The following is a 22,020-nucleotide window of genomic DNA, read 5'->3' as shown; positions in this document are numbered from 1 at the left end:
TAGCATTTATTTAAATATATATACCGTATATACTCTAGTATAAGCCGAGTTTTTCAGCACTTTTTTTGTGCTGAAAATGCCCCCTTGGCTTATACTCGAGTCAAGCACTTTTCTGCAGCAGAGAATGACATTTTCTGAACCGAATTTGGGGCTCCGTATCTCGGAGCCACTTGGTGCTAGGAACCCCAAATTTGGTGTACAAACCCAGTGGAACTAGCACTACAACGTACCCAAGTTGGGGTTCCTAGCACCAAGTGGCCCCGAGATACAAGGCCCCAAAGTCGGTTCGAAAAATGTCATTCTCTGCTGCAGAAAAGTGCTTGAAATTTTCCAAACCAAATTTGGGGCCGTATCTCAGGGCCACTTGGTGCTAGGAACCCTAGCTTTGGATATGTTGTAGTGCTAGTTCACTGGGTTTGCACATCAAGTTTGGGGTTCCTAGCACCAAGTGGCCCTGAGATAGGGGGCCCCGAAGTTGGTCAACTGCGTCCATCTGCAGCAATGTCATTTCGGGAACCTTTGGGTCCAGAGACCCCAAATTTTGGCTGCAGCTAGGGGGCATCTAGGAACCCTTAACTACTGAGTTTGAAGTTTGGGGGACCTATGGCTGCAAATGGGCACAGTGAGGCATGCAAATGGGCACAGTGAGGCTGCAAATGGGCATTGTTGACCCTCTTTTGCACTTACAGTAGCTGCGCATTTCTCACCCTGGGCTTATACTCGAGTCAATAAGTTTCCCAGTTTTTTTGTGGTAAAATTAGGTGTCTTGGCTTATATTCGGGTCAGCTTATACTCGAGTATATACGGTAATACAAACAACAGGAACATGAAAGAAACATCAATAAAAATCATAAAAAAACAATCTATAAAAAACAATCTATATATGATATGAGCCCTAATGCGTCTACGTGTTTCATTGTACACTTCTTCAGGACACATTTGGAGTTCAGTAGTTGCAAAGAAGAGAAAGGGGTCTCACTATCTTGCAAAAGGAATCACATATTAATCAATCAGTGATCGCAAAGTAATTTCCAACAAAGGGAAAAAGCAAGTTGGCACAATGAGGTCAGAGCGAATCACCAGGCAAACAACACCCAGCAACCACCTGTGAATCAATGATCACGAGTGTCTAGGTATGATACTTTCAAACAGGGGATGCCGTATCAAAGTGAATATTCATAGAAGACCGGATATAATCATAGATTGTTCATATCAGAGAATATAGGAATCCCCCAGTCAGAGGTAGCCACAGACTAAGAAATTTGGCCATATATCAAAAGTAATGAATCCAGATCTGGGCTGTTATCATCCAAGATAGATAAAGATACGGCAATGTAACGAAAATCCGGACACTCTTCAAAGACTCCGAAGTCTGAAGACTCATGATCATTGATTCACAGGTGGTTCCTGAGTGTTGTTTGCCTGGTGATTCGCTCTGACCTCATTGCACCACCTTGCTTTTTCCCTTTGTTGGAAATTACTTTGTCGATCACTGATTAATTAATATGTGATTCCTTTTGCAAGATTCTCTTCTTTGCAACTACTGAACACCAAATGTGTCCTGAAGAAGTGTACAACGAAACGCGTAGATGCATTAGGGCTCATATCATATATAGATTGTTTTTTGTATATATGATTTTTATCGATGTTTCTTTCATGTTCCTGTTGTTTGTATTATATAAATATATTTCAATAAATGCTAATATTTTTGTATATTTCTACTGTTTGTTGTGCCTTTAAAGTCCGACCACAGGTTTTCCTTTTTTGGAATTCTTTTTCTTTATTTCTTCACAGATTTACGGATGAGGCATTTTGAGTACTGTTTCTGTTTTGTATTGATACACATAGATAAAACAAATCCTCCTACATAAGTTGTACCTGTTTATCGGCAGCCCTCTGTTCACTATAACCTCCTAAAGCACATGTTTTACACAGCATTTCAGAGCTTCAGAAGACAGAGGGTGGCAACCTGACATCACACACTGAGCAGGGAGCTGAGTGTAATCTGAGGGTAGGGAAAAGACACATTCCTCTCTACACAGTCTCATAGGGAAACATGCACAGCTGCGGTTGTCAATCAATCACCTTATATGTAATGGGGGTGGGGGGGGGGGTGGGGGTACTATCCCACGGGATTCTGTAGTGTTGGCATTAGCTGTCAGAAATCACTCAAATACTCAATATGCAAATACCAGAGGGAAGAGAGAGCAGATAGAAGCCACACTAGGTGCTTTAGACTGAGGCTAGTACATACTCTAAATGTTTGATCATTTTTCACTTAAAAGGTTTATAACCAATTTAAAGAGAGAATATAACTGTTTAAAGCTCACCTTGTCTACTCTCTGCCTTATCTTAGTCACCTCCTCTGTGATATGATTTGCTCTTCTTGCCATCCTGGATAAGTGATTACATGCTAGAACTACCATTGCAGGCTGGTCAATGTCCTCAACCCAGTCAGGTCTGGAATCCATTTCAAAGTGACCTGTAAGAAAAAAATAACCATATGCTTTGGGACAGTGCCTTGTATTTTTTTACACTCAGCATAACCCCCATGTATTACACAATACATAATTTTATAGTTACGTGTCAACTATTGTGGATTTAATAAAAGAAAAAAGAAAAAAAAAGGATTGTATAAAGGAAACCTGCAGAGAGCAAATTCAAAGGGTGCCATTTCTTTCCTTCTTTTGAACAATCTGGTTGTCCTGCTGTCTTTACAAAACTCTCCAAGTTACTGACCTAGAAAAAGTATGCAGCAAGTGAAGTCTGAATACCTGTTCAGCATATCTGTACCAGGTCAGGTCGACAACTAGCATTTTGAGAGGGAGATTTGCAACGATAGCTTACATATTTCAGTACAGGTTCTCTTTAAGTAGATTGCTCTAGGTGACTTTGCACTGGGGGAAATTGCACTGGCTCTTTTTGGAGAAAGGATCTTCACTGACACCTCACTGAGTGCACAGCACATCTGATTGTCTTCTGCTGGAGCTGAAAAGCACAGAAAGATCATCCCATCACTTACCTGAGGATGTAGAAGTGTGAAGAGTGTGGTGCTGCTCCCTGCTTGTTACTATAAACAGGTCTGACTCAACCGTCTGCTTTGTATATTACATCCAACACACACCCTGCTATCCATGACTGAAAACAGCAAACACCACCAGTGCTGGCACTTCTCTCCCAAAACAATGATAGGATAGAACGTACAAGAAAACATTTCAAAAAAGATCTCTCGATTTAATTTGTGTTACAGTTCTGTCTCTTCTGGGACAAGTACAGTACATGTAATAATTTGTCCCATGTTGCTAAGTTTTTTCTAACAATAGTTAGGTGAGGTCCAACCTGCTTCGCTCCCCTCCTGCCATAGCTGATCCAACAACAGCTTTGAAGGAGACGGCTGATTCATAAGTGCAGCCTGTTGTCTTGGCTCGGAGAACTTGCAGCCGCAAGAGGAATTCAGAGGAAGAAGGGGCACGTCATGCTCTGCATTCCTCTTGCCATTGCTTGTCTGTGGAAACTGTTCCCAGCAGAGACAAGTTTCACTTATAAATCAGCTGTCTCCTTCAAAGCTGTTGTCAGATCAGCTGAAGCAGGAGGCGAGGAGGGCAGGTCGAACCCCAAACCTATGCTTTGAAAGCACTTAGCAACATGGGAAAAAGTGCTACATGTACGTTGTCCCATAGGGGACAGAACTGTAACAAAAAATATGATAGCTCTTCTTTAAATGCAATTTTTATTTGCATAATGTCAGGGATAGGTAAAACAAAAGAAGCTACCACTATATTTACTGAAGATGCCCAGGTACACCTGGACTCACACATCACTTCCTTCATTACCCAGGAAAAAAAAGCAGGTGGAAACTAGTATTAAAAAATTAGCTGGGGGGGGGGGGGTTATATTTAGTCTATAAGTTTATAAGACGTTACACTTTGTCACTAGTACCATACTGTGAAAAATGTGGGTGGGTGGGCAGTGCAAGGATCATCATACTACCAAGATTGGGAAATCGGTCAAGTGCACAAATTTGTTCTGGTTGTCATGAATGCCAGTCTAGCGCTATTAATATGTAAGAAAGATCATAGGAATAATAAAGCAATTAGACCTACAGGCCAGATCCAATTGCCCACATGACTGCACAAAAAATACATAGGTGTGTATTTATAAAATATGCGCAGAGCTATTCATCCTGCAAAACCTAATATACATTTTCTCTCCAAGTTGGTTGTTCCTCATTTATAAGAAGTGCGTAAATCTGGAAAATACTGCATATGGACACTAGATGGAGCTGAGGATCAAAATAAATAAATATGTTTTTTAGCTCAATCAAGTGGCCATAATGGGGTAATTTCCAGATTCACATTATTCTAACGAATGAAGAACATCTGACCTGCAGAGAAAATAGCCTAGTAACATTTGATTTTGCAGAAGGAATGCACATGCAATTTTGCAAGATGAATAACTCTGCACGTTTTTGTAAATACACCAAAATAGTTTTCCAGAAATATAATAAGTCAGCTTTCCTTAAGCAGCAGGTCAGTGTGAATAGGGCACGTGCGCTTACCTGGCTGACTATGAGTGAACAGCAAGATCATGGGTATCCATAGGTGTGATATTGTCAATCAACCTGCCTCAAATCAATGCTGTCAATACATATTTATGGGTAGTCTAAGAATATGAAGAATAGGAAACTTGAGACTGAAAAGAAAATTGGGCTTTTGTATACCTGACTCTGTGGGGGGGAAGCAAATGTGACAGCACTGTAGAGGGTGAACATCAGCCCTTGCTAGTAATCGGATGGCCCACTGGCTATCAGTTCCAACTTTAAACCTTTTAGAAAGCTTTTCTTTGGGGTTTCCCGGGTATACTGCCCTATAAATATACTAGGTCTAGTTCTAAAAAAAAAAAAAATCACTGTGCTAATGTCTCACATTTCCAGTTGCACAGCAGTGATGAACAATCTCTATATTTTGTCTAACATATTTATGATCGTTGGCTCCATCTAGTGGCCATAATTTAGTATTTCACTGCTTTTTTTTTCACTTTGTATGAGCACTCCTTATACAGTGCCTTGAAAAAGTATTTGTACCTCTTGAAAGTTTCCACATTTTGTCATGTTACAACCTCTTCGTAAATGTATTTTATTGTGATTTTATGTGATAGACCAACACAAAGTGGCACATAATTGTGAAGTGGAAAGAAAATGATAAATGGTTTTCCAAATGTTTTCCAAATAAATATCTGACAAGTGAGGCGTGCATTTGTATTCACCCCCTTTTATTGATACACCTAACTAAAATCTAGTGGAACCAATTGCCTTCAGAAGTCACCTAATTAGTAAATAGGGTCCACCTGTGTGTAATTTAATCTCAGTATAAATACAGCTGTTCTTTGAAGCCCTCGGAGTTTTGTTAGAGAACCTTAGTGAACAAACAGCATCATGAAGGCCAAGAAACACAACAGACAGGTCAGGGATAATGTTGTGGAGAAGTTTAAAGCAGTATAAAAGTATAAAAAAAATACCCCAAGCTTTGAACAACTCATATAGCACTGTTCAATCCATCATCCGAAAATGGAAAGAGTATAGCACAACTGTAAACCTATCAAGACATGGCTGTCCAGCTAAACCAGGGCTAGGCAACCTTAAAGCAGTGGAGATCTACCTGAACAACATGGGAGAAGTCAAAGATCATGAGGCACAGAGTCACCTCCTTACACCAGATTTAAACCTCTACAATGTCGCAATCAAGTGCATTGCATGGCAATCATGGGTTTAAATAAGGTGTTGGAGGCGGCAACATATTGCCTCCTCACCACCTGTCAAACACACTCCGATCGCTTTTCAGAGGAGCAGCAGTGACTGCTGCACTTGTGAACGAGCCCTTAGTTGCATTTGGCAGCATAACTCTTAGGGCTTGTTCACACGTAAAGTTGGGGGGTGCTAAAACCCTCCTGTTGAGTCACGGTTTTACGACCCCCAATCCCTACCCTAGGTAGCAGACAAAGGTGTACACATGCAGCAGCAGGAATTAAGTCCCCTGTTGCTTTTGGTGGCTGCTACCGCCTGCCAATTGTGACCCATTTAAGTAAATGGGAAACTCTGCAAGTTCCCAGCAACTGCATGCTTCTGCGGGGTCCAATGTGGTAAAGCAGGTGGAGAGAAAGCAATACAACGGTGCCTGCTTTAACCCCTTGCTTGCTGTACTGCACAAGGTTTCAGGGCACTTGCAGAGTTGCCTCATTCACTTGAATGGGTCATGCTTGGCAGTGCTACATCCACCAACCATGACAGGGCGTATAACTACTGCTGCGGCTGTAACATATGTGCACCTCTGGTTACTGCAGCTAAAGGGATTGCAGTTGGTAAAGGAGTGATAAAAACACAACTATAGGGTTTTACCACCCTGCAAATGTAAATTTACTGTTCTAAGCCCCCTAATAAGGCTGCTTTCACACTAATGTGCTGCGGTTTACCTGCATCATTCCTGGGTTAGCTGTACTTTGCCATAGACCTCTATTAGTTCCTGCAGGTGTGGTGCACTTTCTGAAAGCGCACAAAAACTCCTGCATTTAGAATATGCACCAAACCTGCAGGATATGATAGAAGTCTATGGCCAAACACAGCAAACCCGCACCCACCATGTGGATAAACCGCAGCGCATCAGTGAGAAAGAAGCATTACTATTATGCCCAGTGTATTGCTTCACACTGACCTGAATATCTCTTCTTTCCTGCTGCTGACAGCACTCTGGAGACCACAAGCCGGGATAAGAGGTGGAGTACAATTGGTATCACTCGGCATGGGACAGGAGCCAGCACTACAGAGGAGGCATAGGCTTATGTGGTACTTGCTCTCTACTACAGCTCAAACTTTACAAGTAGTCCCTCTGCCATGCACTCTATTTGATGCTCTGGAATGGTGGTGTCAGGGTGATAACCGTAGGATGGGTAATTCTGCCAGTATTCCTCATGGTGGCGCCCTTCTGCCTATTTAAGGCTGCTGCTGCTGCATGCTGGTTGCTGGATTATCATCAGCTTCCTGTGTTCCTTGTTCCTGTTGTGATATCTGCTTCCTGTTACTACTCGGCTTGCCTGACTGCTCCAGTATTCCGCCTGCATTGACCCCGGCTTGGACCTGACTATTCTTTGGCTCCGCATCTGTACCTTGATCGTCCTCCTGTGTTTGACCCCCGGCTTGGCTACCTTCTCTGTTCCTGATTATCCTGCTGTACCTCAACTTGGACTGATTCCTGTGCTGAATGACCATTGGCCTGGCTCTGACTCCGCTCCTGGTTGCTCCACGGCTCCATACCTGGAATCCCTCCTTGCACGGTTGCCCTTCAACCTTACCAGCGCACCCCAGCAGCTCCCTGCTACTCAGCAACAGCGCTCTGGCAACCCGTGCACCTTTGGGCACCGTACTCCCTGTCTCACTCCCAGGGTTACGCTGCACTTAGCCGCAAGGAGCGCCCCCTCTGCAATCCAGCCTCACATCCAGGACTCTGACAGTATAATCCAGCCATGACTGAGGCCGGCGGAGGTGCATCCCCAATAGAGACTTTATGCCAACAGGCCGCTACCCTTACACGAGTGGTCCAAGTTCTTCAGGAAAGATACCTTCAATTAGAAGGAAAACTCCAACATTTTATGCTACCATCTGCCTTTTTGGATCCTGGTTCTTCCTCCACCAATCTCCCTGCTACGGCCTCTTCAGTACTGACCTTGCCCCCAGAACCGCGGGTACCTACCCCTGAACGTTTCTCTGGAGACCGGCAGAAATTCAGATCCTTCAAGAATGCCTGTCTGTTATATCTGGCTCTGCAACCCCGTACCTTTTCCACTGAGACTGTCAAAGTTGGCTTTCTTATCTCCCTGCTGACCAATGAACCCCAGGCATGGGCCCACAGGTTATGGGAACAGAAGGACCCAGCTACTAGTTCAGTGGAAACGTTCTTTGCGGCCTTGTCGCAATTGTATGAAGACCCTCAGCGTACAGCCACCGCTGAGGCCGCTCTGCATTCTCTTCAACAGAAACGGCACCCGGTGGAAGACTATACTGTGGACTTCCGCCAGTGGTCTGCCGATACAGACAGGAATGAGGCTGCGTTGAAATACCAGTTTCGCCTGGGGCTTTCTGAATCCCTTAAAGACGAGTTGGCCAGGGTCAGCATCCCTGCTACCCTCGAGGGGCTCATTCAACTATCCATCCAGTTGGATAGACGCCTTCGGGAGCGCCAGGCTGAACGTTCTCAGACTCCCAAAGTGCTGGTACCAGAGATCGGCGCTATGCCCGTTGGTTTGGTGCGATCCGCACTGACTCCTGAGGAAAAACAGCGTCGGCGTCAAGCCAATCTCTGTCTCTATTGTGGCCGAAAGGGACATTTCCTGAGCAACTGCCTCATAAGGCCCAGCAAGGTACCCAAGAACTCTCCAGTGTACTTCCAGATGTCCGGAACTTCCACTTCTCACCTTATCCTTTCCATCACGCTACGGTTGGCCGACAAGGGGGTTCAGCTTCAGGCCATAGTCAACTCCGGGGCATGCAGTTGTTTCTTGGACTTGGACTTAGCAGTAAAGCTCGGTCTGGCCCTACTTCCCAAGAACCGTAGATTGGAAGTTCTCCTGGCTGATGGCACCCTGCCTAGTTCCAGTCCTGTGACACAAGAGACCGTTCCTCTTTTGGTTACTACTCCTGATGGTCATCAGGAATTCATACGTTTCAACATTCTAAGCTCACCTATGTTCCCCGTCATCTTGGGTACCCCATGGCTCCAAGCCCACAACCCCCAGATCAACTGGATCAGGAAAGAAATTTCATTCACTTCACCTTATTGCCTACAGCACTGTCTTGCCCCTGAAACCAGTAATGTAGCCAGTTGCCTGTCAGTTCAACCTGTACCTGTCAACAATCAGAGTATTCCACCGGCCTACCAGGAGTTTGCAGATGTCTTTGACAAGAAAAAGGCTGATGTCCTGCCACCACACCGGTCATACGATTGTCCAATTGAATTACTCCCAGGAGCCGAAATCCCATTCGGTCGCATATTCCCCCTCTCAGGGATGGAACTAGGAACATTGCGACAATACATTGATGAAAACCTGGAGAAAGGCTTCATCCGTTCCTCTTCTTCTCCTGCTGGAGCCGGAATCTTTTTTGTTGAAAAAAGGGACAAATCCCTAAGACCATGTGTGGATTACAGGGAGCTCAATAAAATCACTATAAAAAACCGTTACCCTCTTCCTCTAGTTCCGGAACTTTTCCAGAGACTCCGTACTGCCCGAATATTTACTAAGCTTGACCTTCGAGAAGCCTACAATCTCGTTCTCATCCGAGAGGGTGACGAATGGAAGACAGCATTTAGAACTCGCTTTGGACATTTCGAGTGCTTAGTGATGCCATTTGGATTGTGCAACGCCCCGGCCCCATTCCAACATTTCGTAAACGATATCTTTCGAGAATTTCTGGATTACTTCGTCATCATCTACCTGGATGATATCCTAATATTTTCAACCACCCTGGAGCTCCATCGTACACATGTAAGGACAGTTCTGCACACTCTACGTAAGCACAAACTCTATGTAAAAGCAGAGAAGTGTGATTTCGAAAAGGAGTCAATACAATTCCTGGGGCTAATTATCTCCACCGGTGGTGTTGCCATGGACCCGCAAAAGGTACAGGCAATCTTGGACTGGCCAACTCCATCGGATAAAAAGGGAGTACAAAGATTTGTGGGGTTTGCATACTTTTATAGGAGCTTTATAAAGAACTTTTCCTCCATCATCTCACCAATCACTCAAGTTACCCGTTTACATATTCGGTTCCTGTGGTCTTCAGAAGCCCAATCAGCTTTTGATAAGCTCAAATCCCTCTTTACCTCTGCGCCTATCCTGCAACATCCTGATCCGGCCCTCCCTTACATCTTAGAGGTTGACGCCTCTGAAGTTGCCACAGGGGCAGTCTTATCCCAACATCAGGGTCCTAAGTCATTACTCCATCCTGTGGCCTTCTCCTCGCGGAAGATAAGTCCGTCTGAAAGGAATTATGATGTGGGAGATCGAGAGCTCTTGGCTATTAAAACTGCCCTGGAGGAATGGCGGTACCTTCTTGAAGGTGCTCAGCATCCCATCATGATATTCACGGATCACAGAAACCTGGAGTATCTTCGCACTGCTAAACGATTGAGACCCCGACAAGCTCGATGGGCCTTGTTTTTTGCCAGATTCAATTTTCATATCTCCTTCCGCCCGGGGTCTAAGAACGGGAAGGCCAATGCCTTTTCCCGGATGTTTCCTGACACTCCCGAAGAAATTACTCCTAGCACTATATTGTCTCCACAGAATTTTCTCATGATTCAAACCGACCTGAGTTCCTCACTGAAACAAGCTTCTTCCCAATGCTCTGAACCAGAAGCACTGTCTTTAAGAAACCAGGAAGGTTTTCTTTGGTATCAGAACAAAATTTTTGTTCCACAGCAAGCCAGAGCCCAGGTCCTAAAGACTTTACATGACCACCAACTTGCTGGTCACTTCGGGGTACGAAAGACTTTGGAGCTTGTTCAACGATCTTTTTGGTGGCCCACTCTGAAGCCCGACTGCAGGGAATATGTCAGTTCCTGCACCATTTGTCAACGTAACAAGGGGTCTAACATCAGATCTTGGGGTCTACTATGCCCATTGCCTGTGCCGGAGCAACCATGGAAAGAAATATCTATGGATTTCATAGTAGAGTTACCACCCTCGGAGAAATTTACAACCATCTTGGTAGTCGTTGACCGCCTGTCCAAGATGGCGCATTTCTTGCCCATGATGGGTACACCATCTGCTGCTGACACGGTGAAGATCTTCATAAAGGAGATAGTCAGACTTCACGGCCTACCGAACAACATTGTGTCCGACAGAGGGGTGCAATTCACCTCTAGGTTCTGGAAGGAGCTCTGCAAAATGCTTTCCATTAAAGTGTGCCTATCTTCAGCTTGCCATCCTCAAAGCAACGGTCAAACCGAAAGAACTAATCAAACTTTAGAACAGTACTTACGTTGCTTCTGCTCCTTCTCCCAGGACGACTGGTCCTTGCTACTCCCGTGTGCGGAGTTTGCATACAACAACTCAATCCATGCTTCCACCAATCAGTCACCTTTCTGGGCCAACTACGGTTTCCATCCCTCATTCTTGCCTAATGTTATACCAGAGACCTCAGTCCCCGCAGTCCAGGATAGGATAAATGGCATTCAGGCTAATTACTTAATTAATTTCGGGCACTGTCCAGAGTGGGGGCGGAGACACAGAGCCCACTCCAGCGCGGGAAAGCTTCACAAGGATTCTCCTCGCGGCTGCCTGTTCATAGCGGTAAGTCCCGCGGCGCTCCTCTCACTAATCCCCGTGCACTGGACAGGCTAGCTGCATTACTGGGCACAGATCACGCTGCATTACTGGGCAAAGATCACGCTGCATTGCTGGGCACAGATCACGCTGCATAACTGGGCACAGGTCAGGCTGCAAACTTGGGCAATGGAGAGGCTGGCTGCATTACTGGGCGCAGGTCAGGCTGCATAACTGGACAATGGAGAGGCTGGCTGCATTACTGGGTACAGGACAGGCTGCATTACTGGGCACAGGTCAGGCTGCATTACTGGGCGCAGGTCAGGCTGCATTACTGGACAATGGAGAGGCTGGCTGCATTACTGGGCATAGGTTAGGCTACATTGCTGGGCACAGGTTAGGCTGCCTTGCTGGGCACAGATCAGGCTGCCTTGCTGGGCACAGATCAGGCTGCCTTGCTGGGCACTGGTAATGCTGCCTTGCTGGGCACTGGTCAGGCTGCCTTGCTGGGCACTGGTCAGGCTGCCTTACTGGGCACAAGTCAGGCTGCCTTGCTGGGCACTGGAGAGGCTGGCTGCCTTGCTGGGCACTGGAGAGGCTGGCTGCGCTGCTGGGCACTGGTCAGGCTGGCTGCGCTGCTGGGCACTGGTCAGGCTGGCTGCGCTGCTGGGCACTGGTCAGGCTGCGCTGCTGGGCGCTGGTCAGGCTGCGCTGCTGGGCACTGGTCAGGCTGCATTGTTGGGCACTGGTCAGGCTGCATTGTTTGGCACTGGTCAGGCTGCATTGTTGGGCACTGGTCAGGCTGCATTGCTGGGCACTGGTGAGGCTGAATTGATTCGGCCCCCCAACAATCTGAGGGACAGTGGACTGGCCCCCTATTTAAAAAGTTTGAGGACCCCTGTCTTATACTTTAGTCTACAGATATGCCTTATCCACAATGTGCTGTTTCTTACTGCTAATGCTGGCTCTCCCATGCATGGTTTGATTTGCTTGCTGCTAATGGCCTATGCCATATCATTTACGGTTCTATTATATATGCCTATTTGCTCATGTCGCAAATTAATATCATTTCATGGAATGTTCGGGGTCTTAACTCGGCAGTGAAGCGATCTTTAGTGTTTAAATTTCTTCAAAAGTACAATCCACACATATGTATTCTGCAGGAGACTCGCCTCCAGGGCTCGAGGGTTAAGGGACTCCGTCGGCCCTGGGTTGGCATGCATTACCATGCAACTTGCAACTTCAAGTACTGGAGGTGTGCACAGATTCAGCCGGGAGATACATTATAATTCACGCCTGCATTTATGACAGAAACGTGGTTCTGGTGGGATTGTACCTGCCACCCCCAGCATCAGTTCTATCCTGAATGATATTATGCAAATTGCTTTAGGCTATGACACATCAGCAATCATTCTTCTGGGAGATTTTAATATTGTTCCCTGCCCAGGGCTGAACAGATTGCGGGGGGTGTCCCGGAGTGAGTCTGCCCTAGCACAGTGGGCTCCCACCTATGCCTTAACAGATGTTTGGCGATGTTTACACCCAGACGCTAGGGAGTTTATGTATCACTTGACTACCTACTAGACTACTACTGGGTCACTGAGACACGTATACTCCCCCGCAGCGTCTGATCAGGCCCCACTCAGTCTGACCATCTCCCTCCCTGGCCCCCCTGGTCTTAGACTTTGGCATCTGTCCGGGTTCTGGGCATCAGATGACCAACTGCAGGAACCCATATCAGAATCCCTATCCACATATTGGAATGTAAATGGAGATACGGAGTCTCCTCTGGTGCAATGGGACTCCTTTAAGGCGTGGGTCAGGGGTACTTATATTTCCTGCATTGCAACGCTTCAGAGGGCATCTTCCCTTTCATTGGAGCCTCTGGAGGCTGCGGTGACTTGTCTCCGTCCTCGGATAGGTATAAATCCTGGCAGCGTGCTCTGAGACAACGTTCCCTTCTCCGTGTGGAGAATACTAAGAAGGCAGAGAATTTCTGAATATGGCGACAAGAAGTCGCTTGTTGGCCTGGTTGGCTAGGACCCAAACCCCCACGACTCATATTGTGAATATACGGGATGCAAATGGGATCCCCCTTGTAGCTCCAGAGAGTATAAATGACTGTTTTTTGCAATTTTTCAGTGACCTGTCCAGGGCTGCTTACTCATTGACTGACTTAAGGGACTTTCTGGACTCACTTGCACGTCCAATGTTGGCCATAGCTGACAGGGAATGATTAGATGAGGACATCTACCTGGAGGAGGTATAGACTGCTATAGAGCGACTGCAGGCGGGTAAGACCCCTGGTTCTGATGGTCTCCCGACCAAATTCTACTCTAACTTTGCTGAACTTGTAGCCCCTAAACTTACAGCCCTGTTCTCTGAGTTATAATCTCTTGACGCGCTTCCCGAGTCCTTGGAGGAGACGGTTATTGTCTTAATCCCTAAACCCGGTAAGGATACTCAGGATTGCGCCTCTTTATAGGCCGATCTCGCTTCTAAATGTTGATGCAAAGATTTTGACGAAGGTTCTGGCCAACCGTCTTTCTACTATTATAGAGGACTTGATTCATATTGACCAGACTGGGTTCATGCCAGGCAAGGGAACAAACATTAATACCTACTAATGACATTAATACGTACTAACACGGATACGTAGTAATGACTGTCAGAAACATTCGCTCTTTACAGAGGTATGCGCCAGGTTTGCCTTGGCCCTGGAACCCCTGGCGATCTTAATCAGGGAATCTTCTGAGGTCGGTGGCTTACGGGTCAGACGCCTGGAGGAGAAGCTGTCCCTATAAGCGGACGATGCTCTACTTTAATTAAATGATGCAGGTCCATCACTGTTAGCAGCCCGATTTTTGATAGGTTTGGTTCATTCTCGGGCATAAAGATCAATTGGTCCAAATCCATCCTCTTTCCAATTGATGATCGGGCGGTTAGCATGGGCTCCCCTGCTCCGCTACAATGGAGGAGTTCAGATATCTGGGGATACAGGTGACCAGGAAGACACCAGACTTTTTTGACCGAAATATCCAACCATTGCTCACCTCACTTAAAGCGAGCTGTTCATCCTGGGCTGGGCTCCTGCTGAATCTACTAGGCCACATAAACTTGGTCAAGATGATGCTCCTCCCGTGATTTAACTATGTGTTTCGCAACTGCCCAGCTCTGATCCCTGCTGCCTTTTTTAGGGAGATAGATTGTTGTCTAACCACCTTTATTTGGAATGGGGCCTCTCCCTGTCTGGCCAAATCTACTTCGTCCTTACCAGAGGCTGGGGGGACTGGTACTACTGGACTATCGTGTTAATTTTTTGGGTGGCGGTCTTGGTCTCAGCATATTGGTTTCAAAGCTCCAGATCTTACGCGGCCACTTGTCTGGAGGCGGCGTTGTTGGGATCCTTAGTGGATCTTCGTAACTTAATTTATAGAGAACCGCGAGCATACCCCTTTATTCCGGGACCAACGCATACCACCTGGAGAGTGTGGAAGGCTGCTACGCAACGCTTCATTCAATTCGGGTCAGCTGTCACCTGCTCAGCCTCTGCAGGGAAACTCATGTCTTTCCCATTTTCATACTGTCCCAGATCCTCACATGTGGGCACGCTACGGGGTTAAAACCGTGGGGGATATTATGCCTGCTAGCGTCCTTTTGAACTTTTCTCAAATGTCTCAGAAATTTGGCCTGCCAGGCAAGATGTTGTTTCAGTACCATCAACTGCGCCATGAAGCTAGGAGGGCCCTAGACTTGTTATTTCATCTAAGGACAAACTAATTCAAATTACATTTCTTCATCAGGTATACTACACCCCTCTAAGGCTTCAACGGATGTTCCCAGAACATGACCCCATTTGTCCTCGCTGTAGCCTCCACCCAGGTTCCTACATGCATATGTTCTGGGCGAAAATTTATTAAATTTATTAAATGAAATTAATCTTAGATTACAACTTGATCTAACATGCACCCCGTCCCTAGCCTTATTAGGGATTCCAGATGATGAACAACGTTCCCACCACTTTAGGTTCCTTATAGCATATCTTCTGTATTATGCAAAAAAGGCATTCCTATTAAAATGGGTTTCTTCAACTCCGCCTGTTTCCACTTGGGAGAGGATGGTGGATGAGGCTCTTCCACTGTACAAAATAACATTCAAACAGGGGACGCTCCTGGAAGTATGAAAAGGTGTGGGACCCCTGGACCCTGACCTGACCCCTAAATGTGTGGGTTGTCTAGACCATAATATGGGCCAGGGGATCTGCTTCCACCTCTCAGTCCCCCCCCCCCCCCCATGTTGATGTGGTGTCCCTCTGCATCGACAATCCTCCATGAAGGGAACAGCCTCCGTTTCAGGGCCAAATTCTGTCCTGGTTCGTCCCTAAAACAGAGAACAGGGATGGACAGCGTTGCAGTGCGATCCGCGCCGGAACGCAGATACACATCCACCCGATTCTCACATGTATCAGGACTTACAGTTAGCTACTAGAGAAGTTCTCTACTCCACGCAGCTAATGCTAAGAAGATGCTTTTGGCTCAGAAACAGCATATTTTCAAACAGGGTGAACGTACTGGGAAGCTTCTGGCATGGTTGGCAAGGTAGCAGACCCCCCCATCACCCGTATACAAGCCCAAGATGGTACACTCCAACACGACCCCCTTAGTATCAATCAGCATTTTATTTTAGTACAGGCGGTCCCCTAGTTACAAACATCCGACTTACAAACGACTCCTACTTAAACGGAGGGTGACAACAGGAAGTGAGAGGAAATCTACCACAGGAAGGGAAATTCACTCCTGTAAGAGTTGTTATGGGAAAATGGTGTCTCCACTGATGTTTCCACAACAACCCAAAGTTTTCAAAATCCAATCGTCATAGGGACAGAAAGTGAGGTGAAATTTTCTGAACAGGGGCACAGACAGTAAAACAAACATTACAGTGATGTTATACCTTCCCTAGTTTTTTTTGGCTGGAGCTACACTTAAAAAATTTACCAGTTCCGACTTGCAAACAAGTTCAACTTAAGAACAAACCTACAGACCCCATCTTGTTTGTAACCCAGGGACTGCCTGTACTACCAGTATCTATACACCCACAGATGTACCTTTGATTCTGATAGTTTAACCTGGTATTTAGCTACTATTGAGGTACCCAAGCTCTCTGCATACCAACGTGACTATCTGAAGGGGCTGATCTCTTTAGAGAAAGTTCAGTCTGCTATTGTGGAATTGCAAGCTGATAAAAAACCCCTGGACCTGAGGTTCTTCCAGTAGGAGTTCTACAAGACCTATACTGACTTACTGGCCCCACATCTGCAAAGTACCCTAACCGACGCCTTGGAGGTGGGATCTCTTCCTTCTTCTATGTCTGAAGCCATAATTGTAGGCATCCTCAAACCCAGCAAAGATCCCCAGCCATGCTCTTCCTACCGTCCCATCTCCCTTCTTAACTCTGATGCTAAGGTGTCTGCAAAAATACTGGCTGGACGGTTGGGGACTGTTATTTCTACCCTCGTACATGCTGACCAGACTGGGTTTATGGCAGGTAAAAGGCATTAACATCAGAAGACTTAAAAAATATTTCCGTCTGGACCAGGGGCGGGGGACAGGGGAGTGGTGGTCTCAGATGCAAAAAAGGCGTTCAACTTTGTACGGTGGGAGTACCTTTGGAAATTCCTTAAGAAATATGGCTTCAGTCCTACTTTTATCTCCTGGATTCGCTCTTTGTATTATGCGCCAACTGCCCGTGTCTAAACCAACTCTACCTTATCCCCTCCTTTCTCCCTGCTCCAAAGTACTAGGCAGGGTTGGCCACTTTTGCCCTAGCAATTGAACCTCTCGCCTCTTTTTCGATCAGCGACATCTTTACAAGGACTACCTGTGGGCACCTGGGAAGAACAAATATCCCTATACGCAGATGACACTCTGCTATATCTGTGGAACTTGGATTCTTCCAGGTTAATTGGGATAAGTCCCCGATTTTCCCTCTCAAAATATGACTCCCCCCTAAAAGTTGCAACAAAGTTTTGATATCTGGGTGTGGAAAAGTCCAACGTGGCCTCTGGTTATCTCCCAGATAATCTCTCCCCATTGCTGGCCACTTTTATTAGAAAATGCTACACATGGACATCTCTACCCCTTCGTACTATTGGTAGAGCCAACCTCAAAGATGGTGTTCCTCCCTAAATTTTTAGACTTTCACCAAATCCAGTAACTATACTCAAATCCTTCTTTCGCAAATAGAGAAAAAAAAAAAAATTACATCCTTTGTATGGGTCGGGCGTACTCCCCCAAATTGCTAAATTTGTGTTGAACCTTCCGAGGTGGATTAGCTCCCCCAAATGTTTTGCTATACTACTGGGCAGCCATGCATGACGTTTCGATGGTTTGCGCAACACAGGGATAATGCTGCTGTTACGCTTGAGGTTGTACTGGTTGTCTCCTATGTGATCCTTGGCAACATGCCCCTTCAAGGACAACAATCTAATCCTGCTATTACTGCACCAATGGAGACAACCATTGTTTGGAAATGGGCCAGGGCTCAATATGGCGCAGTAGACACATCCTTCCCTCATACCTCCCCCTCTGCGGAGCAATCCTAAACTTTCCCATTTCCGCACGAGCCCAGATCCTTCCCTTCGGGCCAGATACGGAATTACATTACTTAAGCATATTATGCCAGGTGGCGCTCTCCCATCCATTAAGGAACTACAAGCATGTCATCAGTTACTTAACCCTTTCATGACTAAGCCTATTTTTGACATTTGGTGTTTACAAGTTAAAATCCATATTTTTTGCTAGAAAATTACTTAGAGCCCCATTATATATACATTTTTTAGCAGAGAATCTAGAGATTAAAATGGTGACTGTTGCAATATTTTATATCACACGGTATTTGTGCAGTGGTGATTTAAACGCAGCTTTTTGGGAAAAGGGACACTTTCATGAATTTTAAAAAACCAAACAGTAAAGTTAGCCCAATTGTTTTGTATAACGTGAAAGATGTTACGCCGAGTAAATAGATACCAAAATGTTACACTTTATAATTGCACACACTCGTGGAATGGCGACAAACTACGGTACTTAAAAATCTCCATAGGCAACACTTTAAATTTTTTTTTTTTACAGTTACCAGGTTAGGGTTACAGGTCTAGTACTAGAATTCTTGCTCTGATCGCGGCGATACCCCACGTGTGATTTGAACACCGGTTACATATGCAGGCGCAAATTCCATATGCAGTCACTTTGCTGCGTGAGCTCGCAGGGGCGCTTTAAAATTTTTTTTTTTTCTTATTTATTTTAATATTTATAAATTATGTTTAAAAAAAAAATTTGATCACTTTTATTGCTGTCACAAGGAATGTAAACATCCCTTGTGACAGTAATAGGTGGTGACAGGTGCTCTTTATGCTCTTGCACTTCAAAGTATTCAGATTGCCGTTTTCAGCGATCCTGAATACTGTATATTTTTTTTAAAACCGGCACCATTGGTAGCCGAGTAAACGGGAAGTGACGTCGCCTCCGTGTTTACGCTTACGGCTTCGTTCCAGACTGTCACTAGCTGCCGGAGGCGGCGGATTGGTGATCGGGCCTCCTGGTGGATCGGGAGGCACGGTAAGAGTGGCGGGAGGGGGGAAGTCACCTCCCGCTCCTCCAGTATAACAGCTGAGCGGCTTTTAGCCGCATCGGTTGTTATACCTGGAAAGCCGATCGCCGGCTCAAAAAACACACAGTACCGGGATGATGCCTGCAGCTGCGGGCATCATCCCGGTATAACCCCCAAAAGCAGAGTACGCACATCTGCGTACACTCAGCGGTAAGGGGTTAATCCCTTTTGTTCCGCTTTTTACAACTACACCATGCTGCTAATGCACAATTTCCACATATTATAGACATCTGACCCTTTAAAAAATAGGTGAAAGGGGCTGTAAACCCTTGTGTTTTTTTCACCAACTTATGAGAGTGACCGACCCCCGTTTTACTCACCTGAGCCCTTGGATCCCTTGGTGGAGACACACTGAACCTCTCTGCCTGGGGTTCTTGGCTCTTGATTGGATTGATAGCAGGGGCAGCAATTGGCTCCTGCTGCTGTCAATCAAATCCAATGACGCGGGCGGGCTGGGACGAGACTGGCATTCTGTGTCAATAGACGCAAATGCTGGACTCAGTAGCGCGCCCGCAAGGTGACCCCCCCGGACAGCGAGTCTCCCAGGGGGTTTACCGATGTGGGGAGGAGCCGCCGGTGATCGGGGCCACACTGTGCAAAACGAACTGCACAGTGGAGGCAAGTATGACTTTTTTTTAAAACAAAGAGGGTTTACAAACCCCAAGCCACTGTTGGCACTTTATTCGCAATTGACTCCTTTGACCTTGCCAAAAGTAGAAGACTACTACTCTGATAGACTATGATTGGGAACACTGAACTCCACTTTCTAAAAACCATGATCTCTTCTAGGGACCGGTTCCTCCAATTGAAATTTCTTCGATCTTATTATACACCCCGATTGTCAGGAATATACCCTTGGCCATAGACACTTGCCTTAGCTGTGGTACAGAGGTGGATACCTACTTTCATGTATTTTTGTCATGTTCAGCTTTACAGCAATTCTGGAGAGGTGCGATAAATATGGTTAATGATGTTGGTGGTCTCCCTCTTCCACTGGACCCAGTCATATGGCTACTGGGCCTTGTGGAGAGGGTTATACCTGCCAAACACACGCAACTTTTTGTACTTTATTCTGCATTTTATGCACACAGGGAAATCCTCCTATGCTGGAAAGCTTCAAATTCTCCTACTGTGCTTGGATTGAAGATGGCTATTAAACACACTTCCCTTATACAAATTGACTTATGCTAGTAGAAATTGCCCACACAAATTCAATAAAATTTGTAACTGCTGTGTTGATGCACAAGGTATCACTGTTTAATGTATGCCTGTCTGATACTGACTTGCTCTGTACCTTAGTATGGTCAGGGTTTTTTTTAAGCTTGTGTCTCCCCCCCATGCATGGGAGTGATGTCATCTCAGGTTGGCCAATTAAAATGACTGGGGATTGATACCGGACACTGTCAGCAGTCGGGGGGAGAGCTCCAGGGGAATCACAGTGCTGTAGAACACGCAAGTATAGTTCTGCTTTAAGTGTGCTGGAACCCATCAATTTTACAAAGTGTTTAAATGGAACATTAGTCAGAAAATTAAAGCTGGCCATACACTATACAATTTTCCTGTTCAACTTTCCTTTAGATTTACCAAAACCATATAATATGAGGTCAAACCTAAACCCTTTCAATTTGTATGCAATCAGACAGGCCCTTGCACTACATAGTTAAAGGTAAATCTAAAGGAAATTGAATCAGAAAATTGTATAGTGTATGGCCAGCCTTAGTCTTGATAGATCCATTCAGGCCAGCCCTTTTGCAGGTATAGGTTTATGTTGTAAAACATTAAAAATAAGTGCCTGTACTGTATAAAATCCAATAATGCACAGTTTCACCCTACTCTGCACATGCTCAGTTGCTCTATTCTCAGCATTGTGCCTAAAAATCAGAGCCACTAGAGGCCGATCAGCTAAGCTTTACTGTTGCGCCGGGGGGGGGGGGGTTGAGGAGAAGTAACAGGAAAGAGACAGAACATAGATCAAGGAGCAAGGGAAAAAAAAAAAAAAAAAAAGTTAGAGACTTACAAGGATAGTACAGCTGCACGATTCTGGCTAAAATGAGAATCACAATTTTTTTGCTTAGAAGATAGATCGCGATTCTCGCGGCATCAACATAATCTTTCACATTAAACAAAACAAATTGGGCTAACTTTACCGCTTCATTTTTTTTTTTCATTGAACTGTATTTTTCCCAAAAAATTGCATTTGAAAGACCACTGTGCAAATACAGTGTGACAAAATATTGCAGCAATCGCCATTTTATTCCCTAGGGGCTCTGCTAAAAAAAAGATCTAATGTTTGGGGGTTCCAAGTAATTTTCTAGCAAAAAATACAGATTTTAAGTTAACTTTAACTGAAAGAAACAAGTGTCAGAAAAAGGTTAAGACCAAGTGGTTAAACTCCCTGCATTTACACACAGAAGTTTATCCCTTTGATCTAAGGATGAAGAGTTACAATGTTTCTAGTAGCACTGAGGTTTTTTTTTTTGGTTTTTTTGACAGCTGAGCGAGCAGAGTAGTCTCTACACTTATTACATGAAAGAATCAGGAAACTGCAATAGAGATCATAAGGGGGGTTGAATCGAGATCACAATTTTTTAACGATTAATTTGTGCAGCTCTAAAGGATAGTGAAGCATCTCCCCGATATTCTTTCCTTTCTCCCTTATTGGCAGCCTGTGAACTTCAGCACTATAAAGCTTTTGTCAGCCTTCCTCTCTGAGCCAAGGCATACAATCAAGGCTGGAAATGTACATATTTTATTTAAAGAAAGTGAGTTTGAGACCAAGGAGAAAGGGAGAGTTCCAATAAGGACGTGACTGCTCAACAAAATGGCAGCCTTCAGCAAGAAGAAATAGGAGAAATACTGCAGGCAATGAACAACAGTGCATACTTATTAATGTGGGATGTATGTTATTTTGTTCAAGAACATTGTTATCCAAACTGTTATGGTTAAAGTTCCGCTTGAGCTTTTTACGTTATAGTTTTGGGCTGCAATTATTTTCAGCGTCATCTTGGCGTTATGGCATACACAATAAACAAACAGTACATA

The 22,020-nt window shown here is 45.3% G+C and overlaps 1 protein-coding gene across 1 annotated transcript in view; it reads right to left on the bottom strand.

The window, feature by feature from the left end:
* LOC141131560 (uncharacterized) overlaps positions 1 to 3,096 on the bottom strand; it is an 81,700-nt gene extending 78,604 nt beyond the window's left edge. The window contains exons 1-2 of the mRNA XM_073618965.1: positions 3,023 to 3,096; positions 2,331 to 2,482 (exon numbers count right to left, since the gene is read on the bottom strand). Coding sequence (XP_073475066.1) covers positions 2,331 to 2,471 — 141 coding nt within the window. The 5' untranslated portion in view covers positions 2,472 to 2,482; positions 3,023 to 3,096. The remainder of the gene's footprint in view (positions 1 to 2,330; positions 2,483 to 3,022) is intronic.
* Between the last annotated feature and the right edge of the window lie 18,924 nt (positions 3,097 to 22,020).

The sequence above is a fragment of the Aquarana catesbeiana genome, linkage group LG03, assembly GCF_042186555.1.
Source record: "Aquarana catesbeiana isolate 2022-GZ linkage group LG03, ASM4218655v1, whole genome shotgun sequence".
NCBI lineage: Eukaryota > Metazoa > Chordata > Amphibia > Anura > Ranidae > Aquarana > Aquarana catesbeiana.
The sequence above is the reverse complement of the archived record's forward strand: the minus strand, read 5'-3'. Positions and strand labels throughout refer to the sequence as shown.